The 21,697-nt window shown below is 33.7% G+C and overlaps 1 protein-coding gene across 1 annotated transcript; it reads right to left on the bottom strand.

Annotated features, from left to right (window-relative positions):
• Positions 1 to 5,936: 5,936 nt before the first annotated feature.
• Positions 5,937 to 21,693, bottom strand: LOC123553696 (very low-density lipoprotein receptor-like). The gene is made up of 6 exons (XM_053524166.1): positions 21,496 to 21,693; positions 20,029 to 20,142; positions 19,428 to 19,547; positions 13,092 to 13,277; positions 8,307 to 8,515; positions 5,937 to 6,044 (listed from the first exon to the last, which is right to left on the bottom strand). Exons 1-6 carry the CDS (start codon positions 21,683 to 21,685, stop codon positions 5,937 to 5,939), a joined length of 927 nt encoding a protein of 308 aa, XP_053380141.1. The 5' UTR covers positions 21,686 to 21,693.
• Between the last annotated feature and the right edge of the window lie 4 nt (positions 21,694 to 21,697).

The following is a 21,697-nucleotide window of genomic DNA, read 5'->3' as shown; positions in this document are numbered from 1 at the left end:
GCTAAGGATGCAATTTTTAACGTTTAAGTCAAAAGTAAAAAAAATATTAATTGGTATCATCTGAATTTGTTTCAAGTTGTTTTAATCAATTTTGAGGTTCTCGTACGATTTTATTCGGATATATTTATTCTCTGTGAGTCATTTATGGCTCATCTGACTTTTTGAAAAATGAAAAGATGAGTTATTGTCATCACTTTATCGGCGTCGGCGTTGTCTGGTTAAGTTTTATGTTTAGGTAAGCTTTTCTCCTAAACTGTAATTTTTTTTGCTTTAAAACTTGCATCATTTGTTCACCATCATAAGCTGACTCTTTACAGCAAGAGACATAACTCCATCCTGCGTTTGCAAGAATCATGGCCCATTTTGGACTTAGAAAATCAGATTTTTTTATTAAATTTCGTGTTTAGGTCAGCTTGTCTCCTAAACTATCGAAGCTATTGCTTTAAAACTTGCAGCTCTTGTTTACCATTAAAGGCTGACTCTGTACAACAAGAAACATAACTCCATCCTGCTTTTTGCAAGAATTATGGCCCCTTTTGGACTTAGAAAATATCAGATTTCTTGGTTAAGTTTTGCGTTTAGGTCAACTTTTCTCCTTTATGGTCAAAGCTATTGCTATAAAACTTCGATCATTTATTCGCCATTAAGAGCTGACACTGCACACCAAGTACTGTAACTCTGCATTGCGTTTAGAAAGAATTGTGTCCCCTTTTGTACTAAGAAAAACATGGGTAGGTCAATATTTTTATTATACAGAGACAAAAATAAGTCTCTGTGAAGCAGAATAGCAGAATAGCAGAATAACTCTAGCAGAATAGCAGAATAACAGAATAGCAGAATAACTCCAGAAGAACAGCAGAATAGCAGAATAACTCCAGCAGAATAGCAGAATAACTCCAGCAGAGCAGCAGAATAACTCCAGCAGAATAGCAGAATAACTCCAGCAGATGAGCAGAATAACAGAACAACTCTAGAAGAATAGCAGAATAGCAGAACAACATTAAAAGGACAAAAATGCTACATGATTTTTTTTTAACTCCAGCAGAATAGCAGAATAACATTTTTTCATTTTACCTCGCATCTGTATGACAATTAAAATTAGCCTAAGACTACTTTTGCAGTAAGCATGTTACCCTTATATTTTGTTAGAAATACATTTCTGTCAGTTAAAACACCTTTAAACATTATACGTCTTCCAATTAACATTAACATAAGACTCTTTTTGCGATACACATGCTACCATTATTGCTTTAATGACTGTAAGTAAATCATTTTAGTCTGTTGAAAGAACAACTTCAGCAGAACAGCAGACAGAATAGCAGAACAACTCCAGCAAAATAGCATTATAATTATAATGGTAACATGTTTACCGCAAATATAGCCTTAGGCTAATTTTAATTGTCATACAGATGAGAGGTAAAATGAAAAAAAAGTCATTTAGCATTTTTGTCTTTTTAATGTTGTTTTGCTATTCTGCTGGAGTTGTTCTGCTATTCTGCTATTCTGCTGGAGCTATTCTGCTTTTCTGCTGTTCTGCTGGAGTTATTCTGCTATTCTGTTATTATGCTATTCTGTTATTATGCTATTCTGCTGGAGTTATTCTACTATTCTGCTGGAGTTATTCTGCTAGTCTGTTTTCTGCTGTTCTGCTGGAATTATTCTGCTATTCTGCTATTCTGCTGGAGTTATTCTGCTATTCTGTTATTATGCTATTCTGCTGGAGTTATTCTACTATTCTGCTATTCTACTGGAGTTATTCTGCTAGTCCGCTTTTCTGCTGTTCTGCTGGAGTTATTCTGCTATTCTGTTATTCTGCTATACTGATGGAGTTATTCTGCTAGTCTGCTATTCTGCTTTTCTGCTGGAGTTATTCTGCTAATCTGTTATTCTGCTATTCAGCTGGAGTTATTCTGCTATTCTTCTATTCTGCTGTTCTGCTGGAGTTATTCTGCTATTCTGTTATTCTGCTATTCTGCTGGAGTTATTCTGCTAGTCTGCTATTCTGCTAACACAGAGACCAAAGATAATCAGATGAGCGTCTGCAACCGCATAGCAATGCTCTGGTATGACACAGATATCTATCTTTTGTAACATTAAAGATATCAGTTAACTTATTAGAAAATACAATAACCGTTTTCTATAACCGTACTTGAATGTTTTACTTGGGTTTTATTTTGAAATTATCTGAGGAATGTTTATTTCAAACATTAGAACTTCAATTATTTCCAGTAAGAAAAAAAAATTGAACAATTTACCATTTTTTTTTTGAAATAGCATTTCAGCATCTGCCGTAATGTGTGTAACTCTAGTACTTTAAAGCTTTAATTAATTTGGAATAGTTCTATTGAGGAATATCTGCAAAAGTCCTCAATGCTCTGTTTTATCGGTTGCATACAAATGTCACATATATTAGAATTAGATTAGCTTAATATTTTGCGAATTTTCATCTTCAGGGTGACTAATATCTGAAATGTGTAAGCTTATTAATGGAATTTATGCCATACCCACTTTTGAAGGCGTGTTCACGTCATCTTTTATTAAAACGTATACGACGTGTTTGCAATTATTTCCACTAAATAAAAGAGATTCAAGTTTGGAATGACCAGTAAGAATTTTAAGATTTTTTACCAAGTTTGTGTGCAGATGTAGAAGTATTACTGGAATATTTATTTAAGATGCCTGTCCGTAGTGTGTATTATATGGCAAGCCTTTATTCGATACAGGTTTTCTATATAAAAAGTAACAATAAAATGATAAATATAATAGAAATTAATGTCCGATAACATGCAATAACACACTTACAGAATGGTGTGCCGGCTATTAGTTAGTAAATGCATACTAATGATTCTTTCAATCATTTTGTTTTGTAAAAAGAGGATAAGAGGAAAACGATGGGCCTAAATCCTTTAACAGAACATTTTTATTTCTATTGTCATGCATTTTCTTTATGCGAGCTTCAGCAGCTCTTGGCGATTTTAGCCAATAATTTTGACCATCGTTATGCTGGCAAAATTGCCCCAAGATTTATTAGGCAGGAAATGAGATTAAATTGATTGTTTTACTTATTTTTTCACTGTATATTTCTTTATGTGAATGTTGTACATGTACTTTAAAATGGTAAAAATGCTTACTTTGACCTTTACTGTAAATATTCCCTAAGGACATGTATTATGCAAAAACATGAAAACAAAGACAAAACTTGCCCCTAAGGTAATTGAGAAAACCCATAAGGTTAAACATACAAAGTGTAAAATCAACGAGAAACAAGAGCTCGTAGAAGACGAAATGCACCCCCACCCACCCCTTCGATGTATCCAGTAACTGCACAAGGAACAAAAAGTATTTGGAACCTTGCACTGGATGTTTGACGTACTGACCTCAAACCAATAATTATAGGTCATTTGCCAGGCAAAAGTGACATCCGTATCAAATGTACTCTTAGATTAAAGCATTGTCAAAAATCGGAAAATATAGGCAAAACTGACATCTTTAAAAAACTACAGGCCCATCAAAAGTCTGCTTTTCAGCACAAGTGATCAATTTTCAAAGGAAATGTCAAATGACAAAGGGAACTTGATTTCTTCAGTTTTTCGCAATGTTGTGTTGAAGACAAACTGTCCTGAGTTTTTGACATAAAACGCAACTTTTTATCGATGACGCTTATTGTTGCTCTATAAGGTGGAATGCGCTACCTTTGAAGTTATTAGATTATGTATCGACATTTTGTATAATATAAATTTCAACATATTCCTCATATAATGCGTATTTTCTTTTTATATTCCTTTTTTCTCTGCAAACATGCCAACACGACCATTGACGTCTTTTTTTATCATGATTTCACATCCGTCAGACTGATTTCGTAAATCGCTTTTTTCATTCAACAAATATCGATTTGCTTGTCACTCACCATAGTTTTATTTACAAAATGTCTTTAAAATGGTGTATTATTTGTGGAGATCATTTTAACGTAAAAGTCGAAATTAACGTTAAAGTGACGTCAGACCGACAACCTTGACGTTGAGTTTTTAATAAATAGTTTCTTTAATATTGTCTCGTGTAAAACCCAAACGATAGAATTTGGGAAAAATCTAATAATGATGAAACCTTCAGTTTCTGTCGATTATAGGAATAAAATTATGGGGTCACCGAATTCATTTATTCATTTTCGCGTAAAATTACAATATGCTTCCCCTACCACCAAATGCAGAATGTTTTCCATTCGCCAATGCGACAACTTTGCGTATAGTACTGATCATGCTATTTTTGAAATTCGCTTTAAATTTATTTTCTATATAATATTGATTATTTTTTCAATGGTTTTTCTCATTCAAAATACAAATAAACATTTTTTTTTCAATCGTAATTCACTGCTAAGAATATATGCATATGCGATTGTTTATATAGTTCTGGGTTTTAACACTTGAAACATCATTATTGTAGCCTCATGCAGCAAGTTCAAATAGTTTAAAGATTGTGATTGCAAACGTATGACCATTGACTTAGTAGTCCCGCCACGGGTGTAAAGGATATTTGAATCTGTTTTTCGTATAAGTATTATCCATAACCCTTCCTAAGCACGCATAAACACCCCTAGGTCATACTTTAGCCTTGTAACATCTGACAATAAGAATAATTGCCATAGGCTTGCACGGTTAATTACCTGTTCCAAGCAAATGTTTACATATATTGAGGGCTGAATTCGATTTAAAAGGTCAATGTAATTTTTCATTATTTTGAATTTTATACCGCAGGCGCTATTTGCAAGAAATCATAACTTCTATAATTTCCGCAATCATGATATATGAGATACTATCCCAACGTGACATATATGCGTTAGCGTATCCTTATAAGTTTCCAGTGAGTGTACAGCTAAATTGTCTTAGAATAGTTGCATTCAGAATTTTAGACGGTTATCAAAATAAGAAGTAAAACCTTACACATATATACACGTTCTTGTGCAAATTGTAATATATCGTAAATACGAAACAAAGAGTTGCAAGTTTGTGCCGTCGCTGCTCCGTACAAAGTTACGATTCTTGAGCCGCCCATATACATAATGGCAACATAGAATTACACAAATTAAACATTCAACCTCCGTTGGATAACAGCGATTCTTTTTTTACCCCCGCACGTTGAGCTCAGTAGAAGGAGCGCAGATTTATGAATCGTATGTACGGTCCCCTGGTAGGGCGTGGCGACTTGATAGAGGGCACGTATCGTGACGCATTCGTCCTTAACCTCTAATGTATGTTACAGTAGTGAATTTAAAGTTACTAGATAAGAATACAGAATCAAGCAACACTTGCTGGTTAACTGCCCGTCGTAACACAGAACACAGCGCTAATCATAAAAGATATAACAAATATAAAATTCTGTTTTATTTCATGGAATATTAAGCAGTTTTAGCAGAACTTTTACTCGTATGTGTCATGTTTGGTAGGTTTCTAATGTTAGGAAATCATTTAAGTTCGCTGGCATGAAATTTTGCGCAAACGTGAAAAAAAGACTGTTTCGCGCGGGCTTTAATTAAAGTATTTTCAATTTTAGAAAGAAAAATATAAAATTAAAAAACAAATCATTTTTTTTCCGTTGAAATCGCTAGTACCACATGTGGCATTACCACGTATTGCCTGTCAATCAGAGCGGTCCGTTTTATGGCCTTGTTTAATAAACAACAAGACTGATAATTGCTGTTAATTGACATTATGATAAGGTAAAGTATGACAAAGTATTTAAGGGTCAACTAAAATAAACGAGATGTTTGAAGTCCTATTATGAATGGCGCCTGCGCAGTTACTCTAAAACAACAATGGCATGTGCGAATAATCTTTGTAACATTCAAGAGGATATATAAAATTGATCAGAAACAATCTTAATCATTCTCATCTTTTCTCCGAGAAAATACGTTAATATATTTTTATGATACTAAGTCATAACTATCTATCGTTGACGATATGACTAGTATTTTTCAATGGTTGAAAAATGGCAAAGTTGCCACCCTCCGCCGTTGGAACCGGGACTTCCTGATCCCGCCGAGGCTTCAACTGTAAAAGAAGCATTAGGTCTGCAGGTAGTTTTTTCAACTTTAATCTTCGGGTACAATATAGCATTCGTTAACACATTAGCGCTGTAAACTTCAATAACGCAACGAGACAACTTGAAATGTATGATTTTCATAACATTTAAATCGTTGGATAATGTTTAAAACAAACCAATTTAACCAAATGAATCCGACGACGATATCAATTTATACCATTACATAGTTTTTGAAAATATATTTCGTATCATTTGTAAGATGATGACAACGATATATTTCTAGCGTAAAGTGTTCTTAAAGAATAGCCAATTGATCAGTTGAAGTTATTAATGTAATCAGACTTTGCATTCCGTTTTTGCAAAAACAAATAAGTTCCTATCAAGACAACCTTTAGTCAACTGCAGATCAATTATGTCATTTTCAGAAAGACTGAAATGCACGAGTCTCATAACATACATATATTTCGGACTGGAAATAAATTCGGATAACTATGTACTAAATGGATAAAATAAATATTTATAAATAAAACTTGGTTAATTTCCAGACTTACAGCCCGTAGTATTTGGGCCCGCTCGCTGAGCTAAGCAAGAAACGTTGGCCTATGGATCGTGGGGTCGTGAGTTCGTTTCCCGGGCGGGGCGCTTGTTCTCCGTGACGATTTGGTGAAAAACACTGTGTCTAAAATCATTCGTCCTCAACCTCTGATTCATGTGGGGGAGTTGGCAGGTACATCCAGAGAACAGGTTTGTACTGGTATAGAATCCAGAAACACTGGTTAGGTTAACTGCCCGGCGTTACATAACTGAAAAACTGTTGAAAAACGGCAGCCACAGCAAACAAACAAAGCTATTTTGGTTCTTTAAGAGTGATTTAAGGTTTGTGAAGTATTTTTCAAAATGTCGGACGACGACGTTCAAAACTGATTTGAATTTGCCAGTCTCTGTATCTGCGAAAACTAGCAATAACAAATCAATAATAAGATATAATTGCTGTTTGAGTACTCACGTCTTTATTTCATAATGAAATATACCACAATAACATGGGCTGGTAGTATCATTAAGCTTTACGACGTTTTCATATGTAGGAACACATGCCTCCTTTATCTGAAGGTAAAAAACATGTGCTTCTATATGTATAGATTGAACTGAAAAATATAAAGTGCCAAGACAAAAATAGTAATGATATCTGAATTATTGGTAAGCATGTCGTCTTTCAAGTTTAAGAAAATTGTGAGTTTGGGAAATTTTCAAAAATAACGTACAAGGTACATATGTTTACAAACTGGTATGGTATAATTATTTCACTACAGAAAAAATTATAAACATTTCAATGTAAAATATATTCAATATTCGACAAATCTTGTGTTACATTTTCTGTTACATTTCTTCTTTGAAGTTCTAAGATTGAGCAAACATTGGCATTACATATTTGCTTAAAGGAAATTCGATTGCATACAGAGGCCTTGCATACAAAGAGGTCGTGTTAGAAGGCCTAGATGAGGCCTAGATGAGCATTAAATGTACATCAAGAAGCAATTTATTATATTCATACATCTAGGCTAAGATGAACTTGCATAAATTCAAAAAGAAATTTATGTATATTTAGTCCAAGATGAACATAAATGTATGCTTAAAAGGAAAACAAATTATCAGCATATATGTAGGCCTAGTTGAACTTTCATATAATATTGTACTAATAATTTGCGTACATAAAGCCAAGTTGACCTTTACATGTTTGTCACAAATTTACATACATTTGCATACTAAATGGATCTAAAGTATGAAACGCAAAGATCTATTTGTTTAAATATGGACATAGATGAACTTGCATTCATTGTGCTATATATAGGGTGAACTTAATATGTATATTGAAACGAATCTAGTTTATTTTCATAAATATTACCCTAGGAATATGTATGCGAAGAGGAAAGGTGTTGCATACATGAAGGACTAAATTAACTTTCCGTGTATACCCAAATGTTTTATTTGCAAATATATAGGCCTAGGCAATCTTTCTATATATGCCAAGAAGATCTGTATATGCCGAAAAATAATTTTCTGGCAGATAAGCCTGGTTAAACATTACATTTATGCCACAACGATAGATAAACTTGGCATGTTTGCCTATAAGAAATTTGTTGCGTACGTATATGCCTAAATGAACTTTAAATGTCGAAGATGATTTATTTGCGTGCATATAGGCCTTGGTGACTTTATATGTACATGTATATTGATGCTGGTAGTTCAACGAACGTTAAAATGCTCGTTACCTGCTGAATACAGCTACTACTATCTCTGTTGTAGATTGCAAAATTGATCGTACTCTCTTTAGCTGTAGTTGGTATGTTGTAAAAATGGGCTTCCCGAAAGCGCACCCAATAAAATAAAAATGATGTATAATGGAAGTCAAACGTGAAGACAGTGGTGATCGTACTCTTCTTGTAAACGTCACCAAACATGCACTCAACTTTCACATTTCCTGCCAAATATTTATGTATAGATAAAGTATAAATATTAATACAAAGATAAGTGCTGATAGTGAAACAGTTTACAAAATGAATAATTATTCATTGGTACCTCTTATGTTTAAGGTAAACGGTCCATTAAAAAATTCGCTTTTTTACGTGCCATGATATGTTCTATGTATGCAGTTTCTGTATTTTCAAGCTGCTTATGAAGTTCATACTAGCAACCAGCTGCTATCGCATATGGAGAATACTTCATAGCATTGATACGTGTCTATTACTATTTTAAGGTAGTCCTGCACGTTTGATAAACCGGGAGTGGTGGCGTAACGTCATTTATCCGGAAAATGTAGAATAAAGCTTGGATTCGGCGTATGGAAATGAAGATAATTTTATGATTTAATCGAAACCTGTGAGTAAATTTATTACAATGGCACTGTTGCTATATTACTAAAGTCAAAATATGGTATTAAAATATATGACACGTTAAATATTCAAACCCTGTCTTAAAATTAGCGTGAAATGTCCGGTTCACTTTAATCTTGGTCAAACATCTCACAAATAAGCACACTGACCTATACATTTTATTTCACCAAATTAAAGGTCATATGTTTATTTACAACTGTGAGAAGTTTCATCAAAATCTACATTGTAGAAAAAAATTTATTTGCGAAAATGTTATGAAAGTTATGATTTTCCAATAGACTCCCATTACGAAATTTTGCGTGAGGTCCAAATTTTTCAAATCAGTCTAGCAAAAAATCAAGCACACGACCCTATCTTTTTTATTTGCTGAATTTTTAGGTATATTATGAAGTTTTGAAAAATCAGTTAATCAAATTCTACATTGTGGAAAAAATTTCGGCCCAAATGTGCAGAACTACCTTAATATCAAATTTTAAATTTTGACATTTATATAATGATTAAGAAAGATAATCTCTCTTCGAAATGTATAATAACCCTGTCACTTCTTTATCGCAGTCTATTTCATTATTAAACAAAATCTGCGAAAGGAAATTAAAGTAAACAGTTACAGGACAAGGGGTAGCTGGAGAATCAATTTTGATTTGGAACTTTCAGGCTTGTTGTCTTGTCAGCATGATGTCCCATGAAGAATCAGATAATGTGAATTAATGGCACTGACCAATTTGATAAGCTTGGAATCTGTTCTAATGGTGGTTTGAGAATTTTAGAACATGTTTAATGATTGTATAACTTTAGTCAATGTTAATTTTTGTGTCTCACATGGCATGCTTCCACAGAAAATGTTCACATTATATATGCAAAATGGTGCTTTTTGGTTTATATCTGGACTTTTATGTTTTTCAATTTTCAAAATGAAGTGTAGACCCGGGAAAGCTATTGTACAATTTAGAATGTACACCAGTGTCCAAGGCGTAGCCGGACCGTTATGGAAGTAAAAGTCACTGTTCTAAGGGTGATGGGGGTGTTTCCCGAGAAAAAATACTTTCCAGATAAAATATGATGCGTTTTAGCGAAATTCATAATTCAAGGGCTTTGCTAGGCTAAAATGGAAGTATATGCCACTGTCCTTGGGGTTCTTGGGCATGCTCCCCCATAAAAATTGCACAAATTAGATGCAAAATGGTGTATTTTTGCAAAATTAATAATTTCGGATTTTAGCAAGGCCAAAATGGAAGTGTAGGCCACTGTCCTAGGGGGGTGAACGGGTCAGGAAAAAATACACATTAAAGATACAAATTGGTGCGTTTTTCGTGTATATCTGGACCTTTAAACTTTTTCATGAAGTGTAGGCCCGGGGTAACTACTGTACCATATAGAAAGTACACCAGTTTCAAGTGGGTAGCAGGACCAAAATGGAAGTGTAAGCCACTGTTTTAGGGTGTTTAGTGGGGGAGGGACAGTTATGCTTTCCCGGAAGATTTTTACATTCTAAATGCAAAATATGGTGCTTTCTGGCGAAATTCATAATTCAGGCGCGTAGCTAGGCCAAAATGGAAGTTTAAGCCACTGTAATAAGAGTGTTTGGAAGCAGGCTCCCTGCAGAATTTTTACAATATACATACAAAGTGGTGCAAGTTTGGTGTATATCAGGACTTCAACATTTTTCCTAATGAAGTGTAGGTCAGGGGGCAACTACTGTACCTCAAAGAAAGTACATCCGTGTCAGTGTAGCTGGGCCAAAATAGAAGTGTAAGCAATTGTTCAAGGGGTTAGGAGGCATGCTCCCCTGGAAAATGTTTGCATTCTTAGTTAATTTCTAAATGCAAAATGATGCGTTTTGGCGTATTTTGTAATCTTTCCGGTGTTTAAATCATCGATGCTGCAGACTAAAACACTGGAAAGGGAATGCATGGCCAGTATAAAATAATGATATATGTTTTGCACTGCCTCTTTCCAAAGTAAAAGACGCCAATGTTTATTTAGTACACACATATATTTCCAGTTTTTTTTTCTGTAAAACTGTGTGTACATTTAATGAAGAAATACCGTTAGTACTTTAATATTCAATTTATATTTTAACATTATGTACAATAAGTAAATACTTAAAGGTCTTCCAAATTTACTTACAGAATATTACTTTTTATTGACTCTACCTGACAATAATTCACAATACCTATGCTATTAAGTCAATGATAACGATCTTAAGTCGGAATGCCTGAAAGACCTTCAGTCAGATTGTCTGACGTTTATTCAGAATAACTGGGACTAATAATTTCAGAATGCCTATGCCCTTAAGTTAAAATGACTGCAATCACAAGTCAGAATAACTGTGACCTTTATTCAGAATGTCTTTGAATTAAGTTCAGAATGCATATGCTCTTAAGTTAAAATGACTATGATCACAAGTCAGAATGACTGTGACCTTTATTCAGAATGTCTTTGAATCAGGTTCAGAATGCCTATGCCCTTAAGTCAAAATGACTGCAATCACAAGTCAGAATAACTGTGACCTTTCTTCAGAATGGAATATCTTTGAATCAAGTTCAGAATGCCTATGCCCTTAAGTCAAAATGACTGTGATCACAAGTCAGAATAACTGTGACCTTTATTCAGAATGTCTTTGAATCAAGTTCAGGATGCCTATGCCCTTAAGTCAAAATGACTGTGATCACAAGTCAGAATAACTGTGACCTTTGTTCAGAATATCTTTGAATCAATTTCAGAATGCCTATGCCCTTAAGTCAAAATGACTGCGATCACAAGTCAGAATAACTGTGACCTTTATTCAGAATGTCTTTGAATTAAGTTCAAAATGCATATGCTCTTAAGTTAAAATGACTGTGATCACAAGTCAGAATGACTGTGACCTTTATTCAGAATGACTTTGAATCAAGTTCAGAATGCCTATGCCCTTAAATCAAATGGCTGCGATCACAAGTCAGAATAACTGTGACCTTTATTCAGAATGTCTTTGAATCAATTTCAGGATCCCTTTGCCGTTAAGTCAAATGACTGCGATCACAAGTCAGAATAACTGTGACCTTTATTCAGAATGTCTTTGAATCAATTTCAGAATGCCCATGCCCTTAAGTCAAAATGACAGCGATCACAAGTCAGAATAACTGTGACCTTTATTCAGAATGACTTTGAATCAAGTTCAGAATGCCTATTTCCTTAAGCCAAAATGACTGCGATCACAAGTCAGAATAACTGTGACCTTTATTCACAATGACTTTAAATCAAGTAACTACAATGAAAGTGACATTAATTCAGAATTAATCCAGAATGACTATGACAGTAATGCAGAAAAACAAACCTAAACTCACAACTCTTATGTCAAGTTGGGTAAATAAAAGTCTGTTGACCATACAATGACTAAGTGTGTAGCAGTTGTCCGTCTAAAGATGAGAAGACTGCTTTCAGTGCAAGGAATAACTCTCAGCAAAGTGTAGTAAATGCTATTTACCTCCACAAACATGTAAATTCAAAGGAATAATTCAGGCAATCAGACACTGAACTTGTTGAAAAAGAGCCGTGTGATTTTCATTAATAATAAAAACAAATCAATGCTTTTTTGTATATAGTTACATTGTGAACATAGCTGAGATGAGACACACATTTTTTGATAGAAAAATGTATCTCAATGCATTCTATACATTAATAAAATTATGCAACATTGAAACATTGAGACTAGAAATAGAAAGCTAAGCCATCAAAACTGTGGACTTAAAGAGTCGGTGCTGTTGCAATATACATGTGTAGTTTTTTTTGTTTTACACAATCCTTCTTATCATTTCACACATTGTCCAGAATTGACCACTGTCGTAATTTATAGTCCCACTGCTGAGTGTTAATGTCCATCTTATTGACTTGGGGGTTAATATTAATTACATGCATCATCTTAGCAATCTAGGAGAAATTCCCTCTCTACCCTTGTCCTATAACTGTAAATAGCATTTTGTTTTGTGGTGCGAAGAAATTGCGCATAGCAGCTGGTAATATTGAGATGAAATTTTGACACTGTTTCCGTACATGCAATGATTATTAATCAAAGATATCAGGAAAGAAAACAATCCTGTAAAACACTTGTCTTTGTACTAAATTTGTACCTCCAAAAAAGAATTTTGATACATGTAGTTCGGTTACTACAACATTTCTACAAACCTATCATATAGTATCCCGATTTTCGGAATCCGGCTTCCCAAACATCTTGACATGATGTGTAAACCCTGTTGCCACAAGCATGTTCGTCAGTTCCATCTTCACAATGGTCATAATTGTCACATTTAAGACGCATTGGTATGCACCTTCCAACGTCACAGTGAAAGGCAATATCCAGTTGGCATTCCTCTAATTTAAAAGAAAAAAATCATTACAAAAAGTGCGTTAACGTACAATGTTTAAGTCTTAAAATCAACACTTGGAAGGACATCCATCTTATTCGCGACAATGTTTATATATTTTATTCAATCAACAATATATATTTTTAGAACGAAAGCTGTTCGTAGGTTCCGAAAAAGTGTGTGCCCAACTCTTCCAACACTATTAGCCTTATTTGCTTCAAGCTATCACAGATGAACAGCCTTGATGTGCAGATAACCATAAAGAAAAGAATGCTTTCTGTGACTATTTTTTATTGAAGTATTGGCCCTTTGATATTTTGCTATATGAAATATAGAGAAAAATCATTTGTGTCCAACTCCCTCAATGATTACACGTCTAAACATCAACACCTCGAAAGACTTCTTATCCGCAGCAATGTTTATATATTTTATCCGATTGACAATATATAATCTATTTGTAGAACGAAAGCTGTGTATTGATTATTAGAAACAGTAAATTTGAAATAGTTAAAAGTGTTTGGATGCGTTTAACGTTGCTGCTGTGCGTGAGTTCGTCCGTCCGTACGTGCCGATTTACTTTTTTCATTTGAGGAACCTTGTGGTTAACCTTGTTATTTTTATACGTTATACTTAAACATACAGTTCATATATATATATATATATGCACAAACATGACACTATTATGGTTAACATAATCTTTTATTCCAATTTAGGTTTAAATGTCATGTATTTAATAATATAAAATGTTAAGAAAAATAATGACATTTTTGTTGCTATCTCACTTAATAAAAGAATTGAGAAATGAAATAACATTAAAAAGACTACGTTAAAAGGATAACAAAAGACAACAAGATGTGGGAAAGTATGATTGTATCATTTTTACACTGTTGTAGATGTTTAAAAGATTGAACGATTGAGAGAAAAAATGTAATGAAGATGTCAAAAGAATGTTTGCCATTTTTTTGTGTGAAGGGGTCCAGTTTTTCCTTTGTAATATCTATTCTTTTTCCAGTAAAATTCCATAATCCTTGATAGTTTTCATCAATAATTCTTCTAACCCAGCAAGCTTTTAATGAATTTAAAAAGGCATAACACTGCTAAAAACGTTTTACACTGTTGTAGATGTTTAAAAGATAGAACGATTGAGAGAAAAAAGTAATGAAGATGTCAAAGGAATCTTTGCCATTTTTGTGTGAAGGGGTCCAGTTGTTCCTTTCTAAAATCTATATTTTTCCAGTAAGATTCTGTTTTGATAAGCCTTGATAGTTTTCATCAATAATTCTTCTAACCCAGCAAGCTTTTAATGAATTTAAAAAGGCATAAATATCTGTCAATTAATCCTTTTATTTTTGTAAGATTTTTGTAGTAATTTTCGTTTAATTTTGTCTGGTTTTCCATCCCAAGGAAATTTATAAATGCTTTTATATATCATTTAGAATTATTTCTGATGGATTGGTCAAGACTGTTAGGGGGTATATGTTTCTTGGTAATGCGAAGGTTCAAAACAGTAACTTTGCCTAATAGCCTCAATTTTCTATGCTGCCACTGTTTGAAACAATTTTAATTGATCTAATTTTGGCATTAAATTCAATTTTAAATGTTTTAGGTGTTTTGCAGTAAATGTAAATCCCAGAGTTTTTGTACTTTCCGAGGTCCATAAGAAATGTTTATCTACACAAAATTTTAAGTTACTTTCTTCTAAAGTTCCTAGTCGTAATACTACCATTTTTTCAATTCAACTGCAATCCTGATATTTTCACAAATTCTGTAATTACAGTTATAAGATTTTCAAAATATTCTTTTTCACCATTGTTAACATAAGTTGCATCATCGGCGAAAGGGGTATCTTTTATTTCTGTAACATTTACAGTAATTCCACTAATACTGTCATAATTAGAAATTTTACTTAATAGTATTTCCATACAGAGAATAAATAATGACGTAGAAAGGGGACATCCTTGTTGTACACATCTCTTAACACATATTTCTGCAGTATTCAATCTTCAAATCTGAATGAATTATAATCAATGATCCCGAAGGTTTATAGAGAAAAGTCAGGTTCAATATTTGCATGTATGAAATCTCTTCTATCACACATTTTAATTTATTTTTAATTAGGCTAAACCATTTTTTTTCTCAAAAACATTTACAGTATGTAATTACGAGAAAAGGTAACATATTTAACAAATATTCAGCAAATTCACACAGTAATATATATATAGTTAATTTGTCATGCAAAAATCATGAGTTGTTACTATACCAGTAGTCAAATTATATAAGCAGTTCATGTTTGGTCGATTTGTAAAACAAAATCCGTTGGTCACTGGTTGAAGATATAATATTAGTAGTTTACAAGTTTTTGGTTACTTTATCGTGTCTCTCGCTGGCCACTTAAGATTTAACCAACTATCGTATTCATAGAAGTGCACTCTATGTATATTTCCCACTTTATTTTTATAGTATATTTGACCATTACTCTTCCAGTCATAATCAACAAATTCCTGCTGCTTACGCTTAACACTCATAAGAACATTATGGTTCACTTCTTTTAAGTCATTCATAACATAAACGGGTTTCCTTAGTGACTTTTTTCATCTCATGAATTTTTCCTGCACGATTTATTGTGTCCAACTCCTTTAACACTATAAACCTGATATGCTTCACGCTATCACAAATGAACAAGCTTGATGTGCAGATGACAATAAAGGAATAAATGTTTTCAGCGACTTTTTCTACCGCGGCAGTAATGACCCTTTGATATAGTTTTGCTATAAGGAAAATAAAGCAAAGTCTTATATGTCCAACACCTCCTAGACTTTAAGCCTGATTTGCTTCATACTTTCACTGATGAACAAGCTTCCGGGAAAATGTTACTGCAGTTATACCCCTTTGATTGTTTCTGCAATATAGAGGATGGCGCGGTATGTGTGTGTAGGTGGGGGTGGTTGGGGGATCAGTGTCTAAGGGACACAATTCTACTTTATATCATTTGTGATAGATATTAATTCCAGCGCTATATAATATAGTAACTGTTTCATTTACAAAAACAACGCGGATGAATTATCAGTGATAAAGTAGTAGTCCAGACCATGGTTACATCAGGTCAGCATTCATTTATTTTATGTTTTATGAGAACACCACCTCATCCTTTTTGATAAAACAAAATAACAAGAGGACCAAGATGGCGTAGGTCAATAACCTGGTTAACCATAACAGTGTAAACATATTTAACCTAGTGATTTCATTGAGACAAATATTCTGACCAATTTGCATTAAGATTTGACAAAAAAGTGGCCTCTTGAATGTAAACAAACATTTTCTGTGATTTGACCTAGCGACCTACTTTTCTACCCGACATGAGCCAGATTCAAACTTGTCCAAAGTATATGCAAACAACCATTCTGACAAAATTGCAGGAAGATTGGAACAAAAATGTGGCTTCTGGAGTGTATACAAGCTTTCCTTGTTTTTACTTAGTGACCTAGTATTTGACCCCACGTGACCCAGATTTGAAATCTTCCAATTTTTTATGATAACAAAAATCCTGACTAAATGTTATGAAGATATAATAAAACATATGCCTCTAGAGTGTAAACAAGCTTATTCTTTGATCTGACCTAGTGACCTAGTTTTTGACCCCACATGACGCAGATAAAAATTCATCTGATATTTCATGCAGACAAACATTCTGACAATATTTCATGCACATCAAATGAACAAGAGTGTAAACAAGCTTTTCCTTTGATTTGACTGGTTGACCTAGTTTTTGACTCCATATAATCCAGTTTCAAACTTGGCCAAGGAATCATCAGGATAAACATTCTGACCAAGATTCATGAATATATGGTCATAAATGTGGCCAGAAGAGTGTTAATAAGCTTTTTATTTGATTTGACCTCATGACCATGTTTCTGACCCCATATGATTCAGTTTCAAACTTGGCCTAGAAAGCATTAAGATAAACACTCCGATCAAGTTTCATGAAGATAGGATCATACATGTGGCCTCTATGTTGTTAACAAGCTTTTCCTTTGATTTGACCTGATGACCTAGTTTTTCTCCCGACATGACCTAGTTTCGATATAGGCCTGGAGATCATCAAGGTAATCATTCTCTGCAATTTTTATCAAAACAAAGCATTAATGATATCTCTATATGGCTGAAAGAGCCAAAATAGAAAATTTTGCTCCTTTCAGGGGCAGCTAATCTAGAACCCATGACGAAATCCAGTCAGTTTTCGAATGGAACTCAGATCTTATTTTGCCTTAAGTTGTATGTACATGTACATGTAAGTGTGGTTAAAATCAAATATAAAATGTCACTTCTATCGTGTTAACAATGTAAAAATTACCAAATATTGGCTCTTTCAGGGGTCAATCAGGGGCCGTAACTCCAAGACCTATGACAAGATCTGACAGATTCATCAGAGAATCTAAGATTTATTGTTATTCAAGAAATTTTGCAAGTTTGTATCAAATCAACCGTAAATAAAGTCTCTGTATGGCTGCAAAAGCCAAAAAAGCAAATTCTGGCCTTTTAGGGAGCCATAACTCTGCAACCCATGATGGCCAGTTTTCAAAAGGAACCGAGATATTATACCAGTGATAATAGTCGATTGCAAAATATGTTCTCTATCGCATTTACAAGCCAAAAATAGCAAATTTTGGTCCTTAAAGGGGCCATAACTCTGCAGCCCATGATGGGATTTGGCTGGTTTTCGAAAGAAATCTAGATATTATGCCCATACAAGTTGTGTGCAAGTTTTATTTAAATTTATTGCAAAATGTGGTCTCTTTTGTGTTCACAAGCCAAAAATGGCTAATTTTGGCCCTTTTAGGGGCCATAACTCTAAAACCAATGATGGGATCTGCCTAGTTTTCAAAAGAAACCTAGATAGTATGCACATACAAGTTGTGTGCAGTTTTATTTATGTTGATTGCAAAATGTGGCCATAAAATAGAGAAAAGTGGAAACTTCACAGGTCGACCAACACGACAAAAACGAAAATGTTGCAGGCTCGGTTTGATTGAGCCTGTTCATGGACGGTAGTGGAAATGCATGCTACCGTGCACGCCCTTTAGCCCCGGGTTGAGCAGAACTCAACATTTACACATGTTAAAAGTACAAAAAGCAATTTAGAGACATCCGCAGATGTATTCAAACGGCGATGAACATGGAACCTCTCAATCATGCATACAAGTTACGGATACAGAAAACAGCACTACTAAAGTTTGAAAGCATTTATTTTCGTACAAACATTATTTAATGTTCCACTGCTCAATATTGTGGATTTTATTTTATTGTTTTTGCCCCCCCCCCCCCCACACACACACCTCGACTCATTTTGTTTAATCCTCCCGTAAAACAGAAAATAAAAACTGTTGGCCTCTTTTCACTAACTGTCAAGCTAATTATTTAGATAAAATTTAATATTCATTAATGATGACGTAATCCAATCAACGGTTAATCCAGTCACTGACGGCAGTTTAGATTACGCAAGTTCCTGATTGATGTGTGGCTTTATATCTGAGGTCTTCATTCTACAGGATAAACATTACTTTGAACAGATCAAAGAAAGGTATATCCAATATCGACGAACCAGGAATGATAATTCTACATTCATTTTACTATTTGTCCATAAAACGTAGATATTTTGCGTTTCCTAAATGATTAGCAATACAAAAAATCTGTATTTGGGCTTGCTGATTTTATACTAAAATGTTTGAGTACTTAGGCGTTCGTTTCTTTTTGAATGCAAAATCACTATTTATAAGTGCGCTATTAATTGCACAATTAATTGCAATTCATATATTTGCGGAGGTGTAAAAAGCTGATTTTATGTTGCATTTGCTCTCATTTTCAATTCAAACACCTAATCTATTTGTTTCTCTTTTTAAGTTCAATGTCGCTTGAAAGAGTAAATAAGATTTTATTTATTACAGTTCTTATAGTAATTGTTAACAGACAACCTGTCAATGCAATCATCTGCTTTAAGTTATCTGAACAGTCAACGAGTAGTCATAAGGTAAACAGTCAGTGGTATAACACAACAGGTTTGCAACAAACACGCCAGTTCTGCCAGTTTCCCCAATGCTTTGCATTTGTGATTAAAGTAATAGTGCAAATATTTCTTTAATAAATACAAAAAAGGACAAACCACAAGCAAATTCATCAGAACCATCGTTACAGTGCTGAACAGAATCACATCGTTGATGTAACGGAATGCATAGTCCATCGTTGCAGCGAAACTCGGTCAGAGATGAGCACTGCACAATTTCTGCAGAAATAACAAATAATTGTACAACCACTTTCTGCATTGTGTATATCGATAGTACTTTGGTACTGTAAAGTTTCGATAGTACTTTGGTACTGTAAATTTTGCATTTGTATATTTTTAACGTTCCTTATCATGCTAATGGAAGAAAAAATAGTTCAACGTTTTATTTTAGTAATGGTCTATAAATAACTACATAATACACTGTAATAACCTTCTTCTATTTCTTCTTCCTCTTCCAAAAAAAAAAACAACAAACGAAAAAAAAACCGCACATACTTTGTCAAATATATATACATAAAGTCGCAACGATCATTGTTGTAAACGCTTCTACAAAATGATTCTTGTGACTTCACTGTATGTGTGTGAATAATTAGTAATCGTTGATGAAATAAGTGTCCGTTATTCTGAAAAAAATACTTTTATATAGTGACACAAATGCTTTAAGCACAGGTTTCAAAGTACAAAATACAATGTAACATACCGCAATATTCATCCGATCCATCAATGCAATCATCTATAAAGTTACATACTTGACTTATATGAATGCAGTCTCCATCAGCACATTGGAATTGTTCCTTACTACAAACAAGATCTCCTAATGAAGGAAAATATCAAGTTTAAGTGTAATGCTTCATCTGTGTTGCTTAGGACAGAAGCTATTTCTAATTTGTTTTAGTCAAAATGAATTTTCTTAATGGAACTTACACTAGCCGCTTTTTGACTTCTTTCACCTGCTATTGTACATCAGACGACATATGTGAAAATTGTCGTTACAGGATATTGTGACAAAGTAGCGTTTTAATCAATATGTATACCAGACTAAATTAAAAAATGAAAGAAAATGAGTATGTTTTTACCACATTTTCGTGTTGTCAGGTTTGGATAAATCAGATGAAATGCAAACTAGTCTAGAGCGTCTGGATAAAAGTACTGCAACAATTTTGAAAATTGAATTGAATGGAATATGTACCATGGAATATATAAGATTAAAACCTGTAAAAGATTCTTTGAATTTTTTTTCTCTTATTACAATGAACCGGTAATCTAGAGGTAACACGTTTTAATGTACATCCTGAGTGCAAAGTTTCAAGTCTTAGTCTTGGCACTAGAAATTTCTGAGATGCTTTGGAATGACATCTATTCATAGTTCTTATTCCATGGAAAAAGTGCTTCAATCTCCAGGCTACACGGATGTGCAGGGTGATCATGATCTACACTGATCGCAAAGGCAGAACCAATCGTGTCCAGCACGGTAAGGGTTAAAGCTAATATTATGTTCTTGTGGTACCCAGATTGTTTTAAAAAAATTGAATCAATTTACGCAAAAGGAGCTTAGATGACATCTTTCCATCGCTGGAGTCATTCTTCAACTTTATAATACAAGAGCAAGAACGGCAAATTAAAACGTAGCTGTAATTTGTTCCATGTACGCTTTCGTAAAATCTATGATTTACTCTGAGAATGTTAGGGGACCAGGCTGCGTTTGTATGTATAGCACATTTGAATTTGGTTCTACATAAAAGTTTGAATAAGACAGTTAATCTATATACTAATATCATATCTCGAAGAGCCAGTTCAAACAATGTTCAACTTACATGCTTTCTGAAATTGCCTTTTGTCAATAAAAGCTAAAATATGCGTGAAAATTATCAAAATGTATTTATTGGAAGAGAAATATTCAAACTTGTTGCTCTCACAACTATTCCAGAATTAATTGGACAAACATGTGTTCATCACACTATATCAAGTTGGACTTAGTTTGTGCTGAACTGTCGATATTTAATATAAATCCTGAATAAAATTTCTCCGACATGGAAATACGTCACACAATGTGATAACTGTTAACCAAATTCCAAATAAGCCCAGAAGTGTCACCTAAAGATAAATCTTTATTCATATACTAATTAACATCATATCACTAACTTAAAAGTAGAATTTAAGAACATACCAAAATTTCCTCCATAACAATCTTCTATTTCGTCTGAAGCGTCAAAACAGTCTATTACACCGTCACACTTTGCAAGAATAGATATCCATTCCTGTGTTTTACATCTGAAGTATGATCCTATCTCAAATGAAGACTTTGTCGAATTTGTTGTATTGTCGTAAGTGGTTTTATTGATATGTGATTTCATCATTGGATGCACTGA

Source organism: Mercenaria mercenaria, chromosome 15 (genome assembly GCF_021730395.1).
Source record: "Mercenaria mercenaria strain notata chromosome 15, MADL_Memer_1, whole genome shotgun sequence".
Taxonomy (NCBI): Eukaryota; Metazoa; Mollusca; class Bivalvia; order Venerida; family Veneridae; genus Mercenaria; species Mercenaria mercenaria.
This window is presented reverse-complemented; position numbering and strand designations above follow the sequence as displayed.

What these genes read in the sequence shown, in the direction of transcription:
- LOC123553696 (XM_053524166.1), bottom strand. Translation starts at nt 21,685, where the DNA reads ATGATGAAATCACATATCAATAAAACCACTTACGACAATACAACAAAT. An exon ending in TTGTTATGGAGGAAATTTTG is followed by an intron (nt 20,143 to 21,495) that starts GTATGTTCTTAA and finishes TTCCTTCATTAG; the next exon opens with GAGATCTTGTTTGTAGTAAG. An exon ending in ATCGGGATACTATATGATAG is followed by an intron (nt 8,516 to 13,091) that starts GTTTGTAGAAAT and finishes AATATTTGGCAG; the next exon opens with GAAATGTGAAAGTTGAGTGC.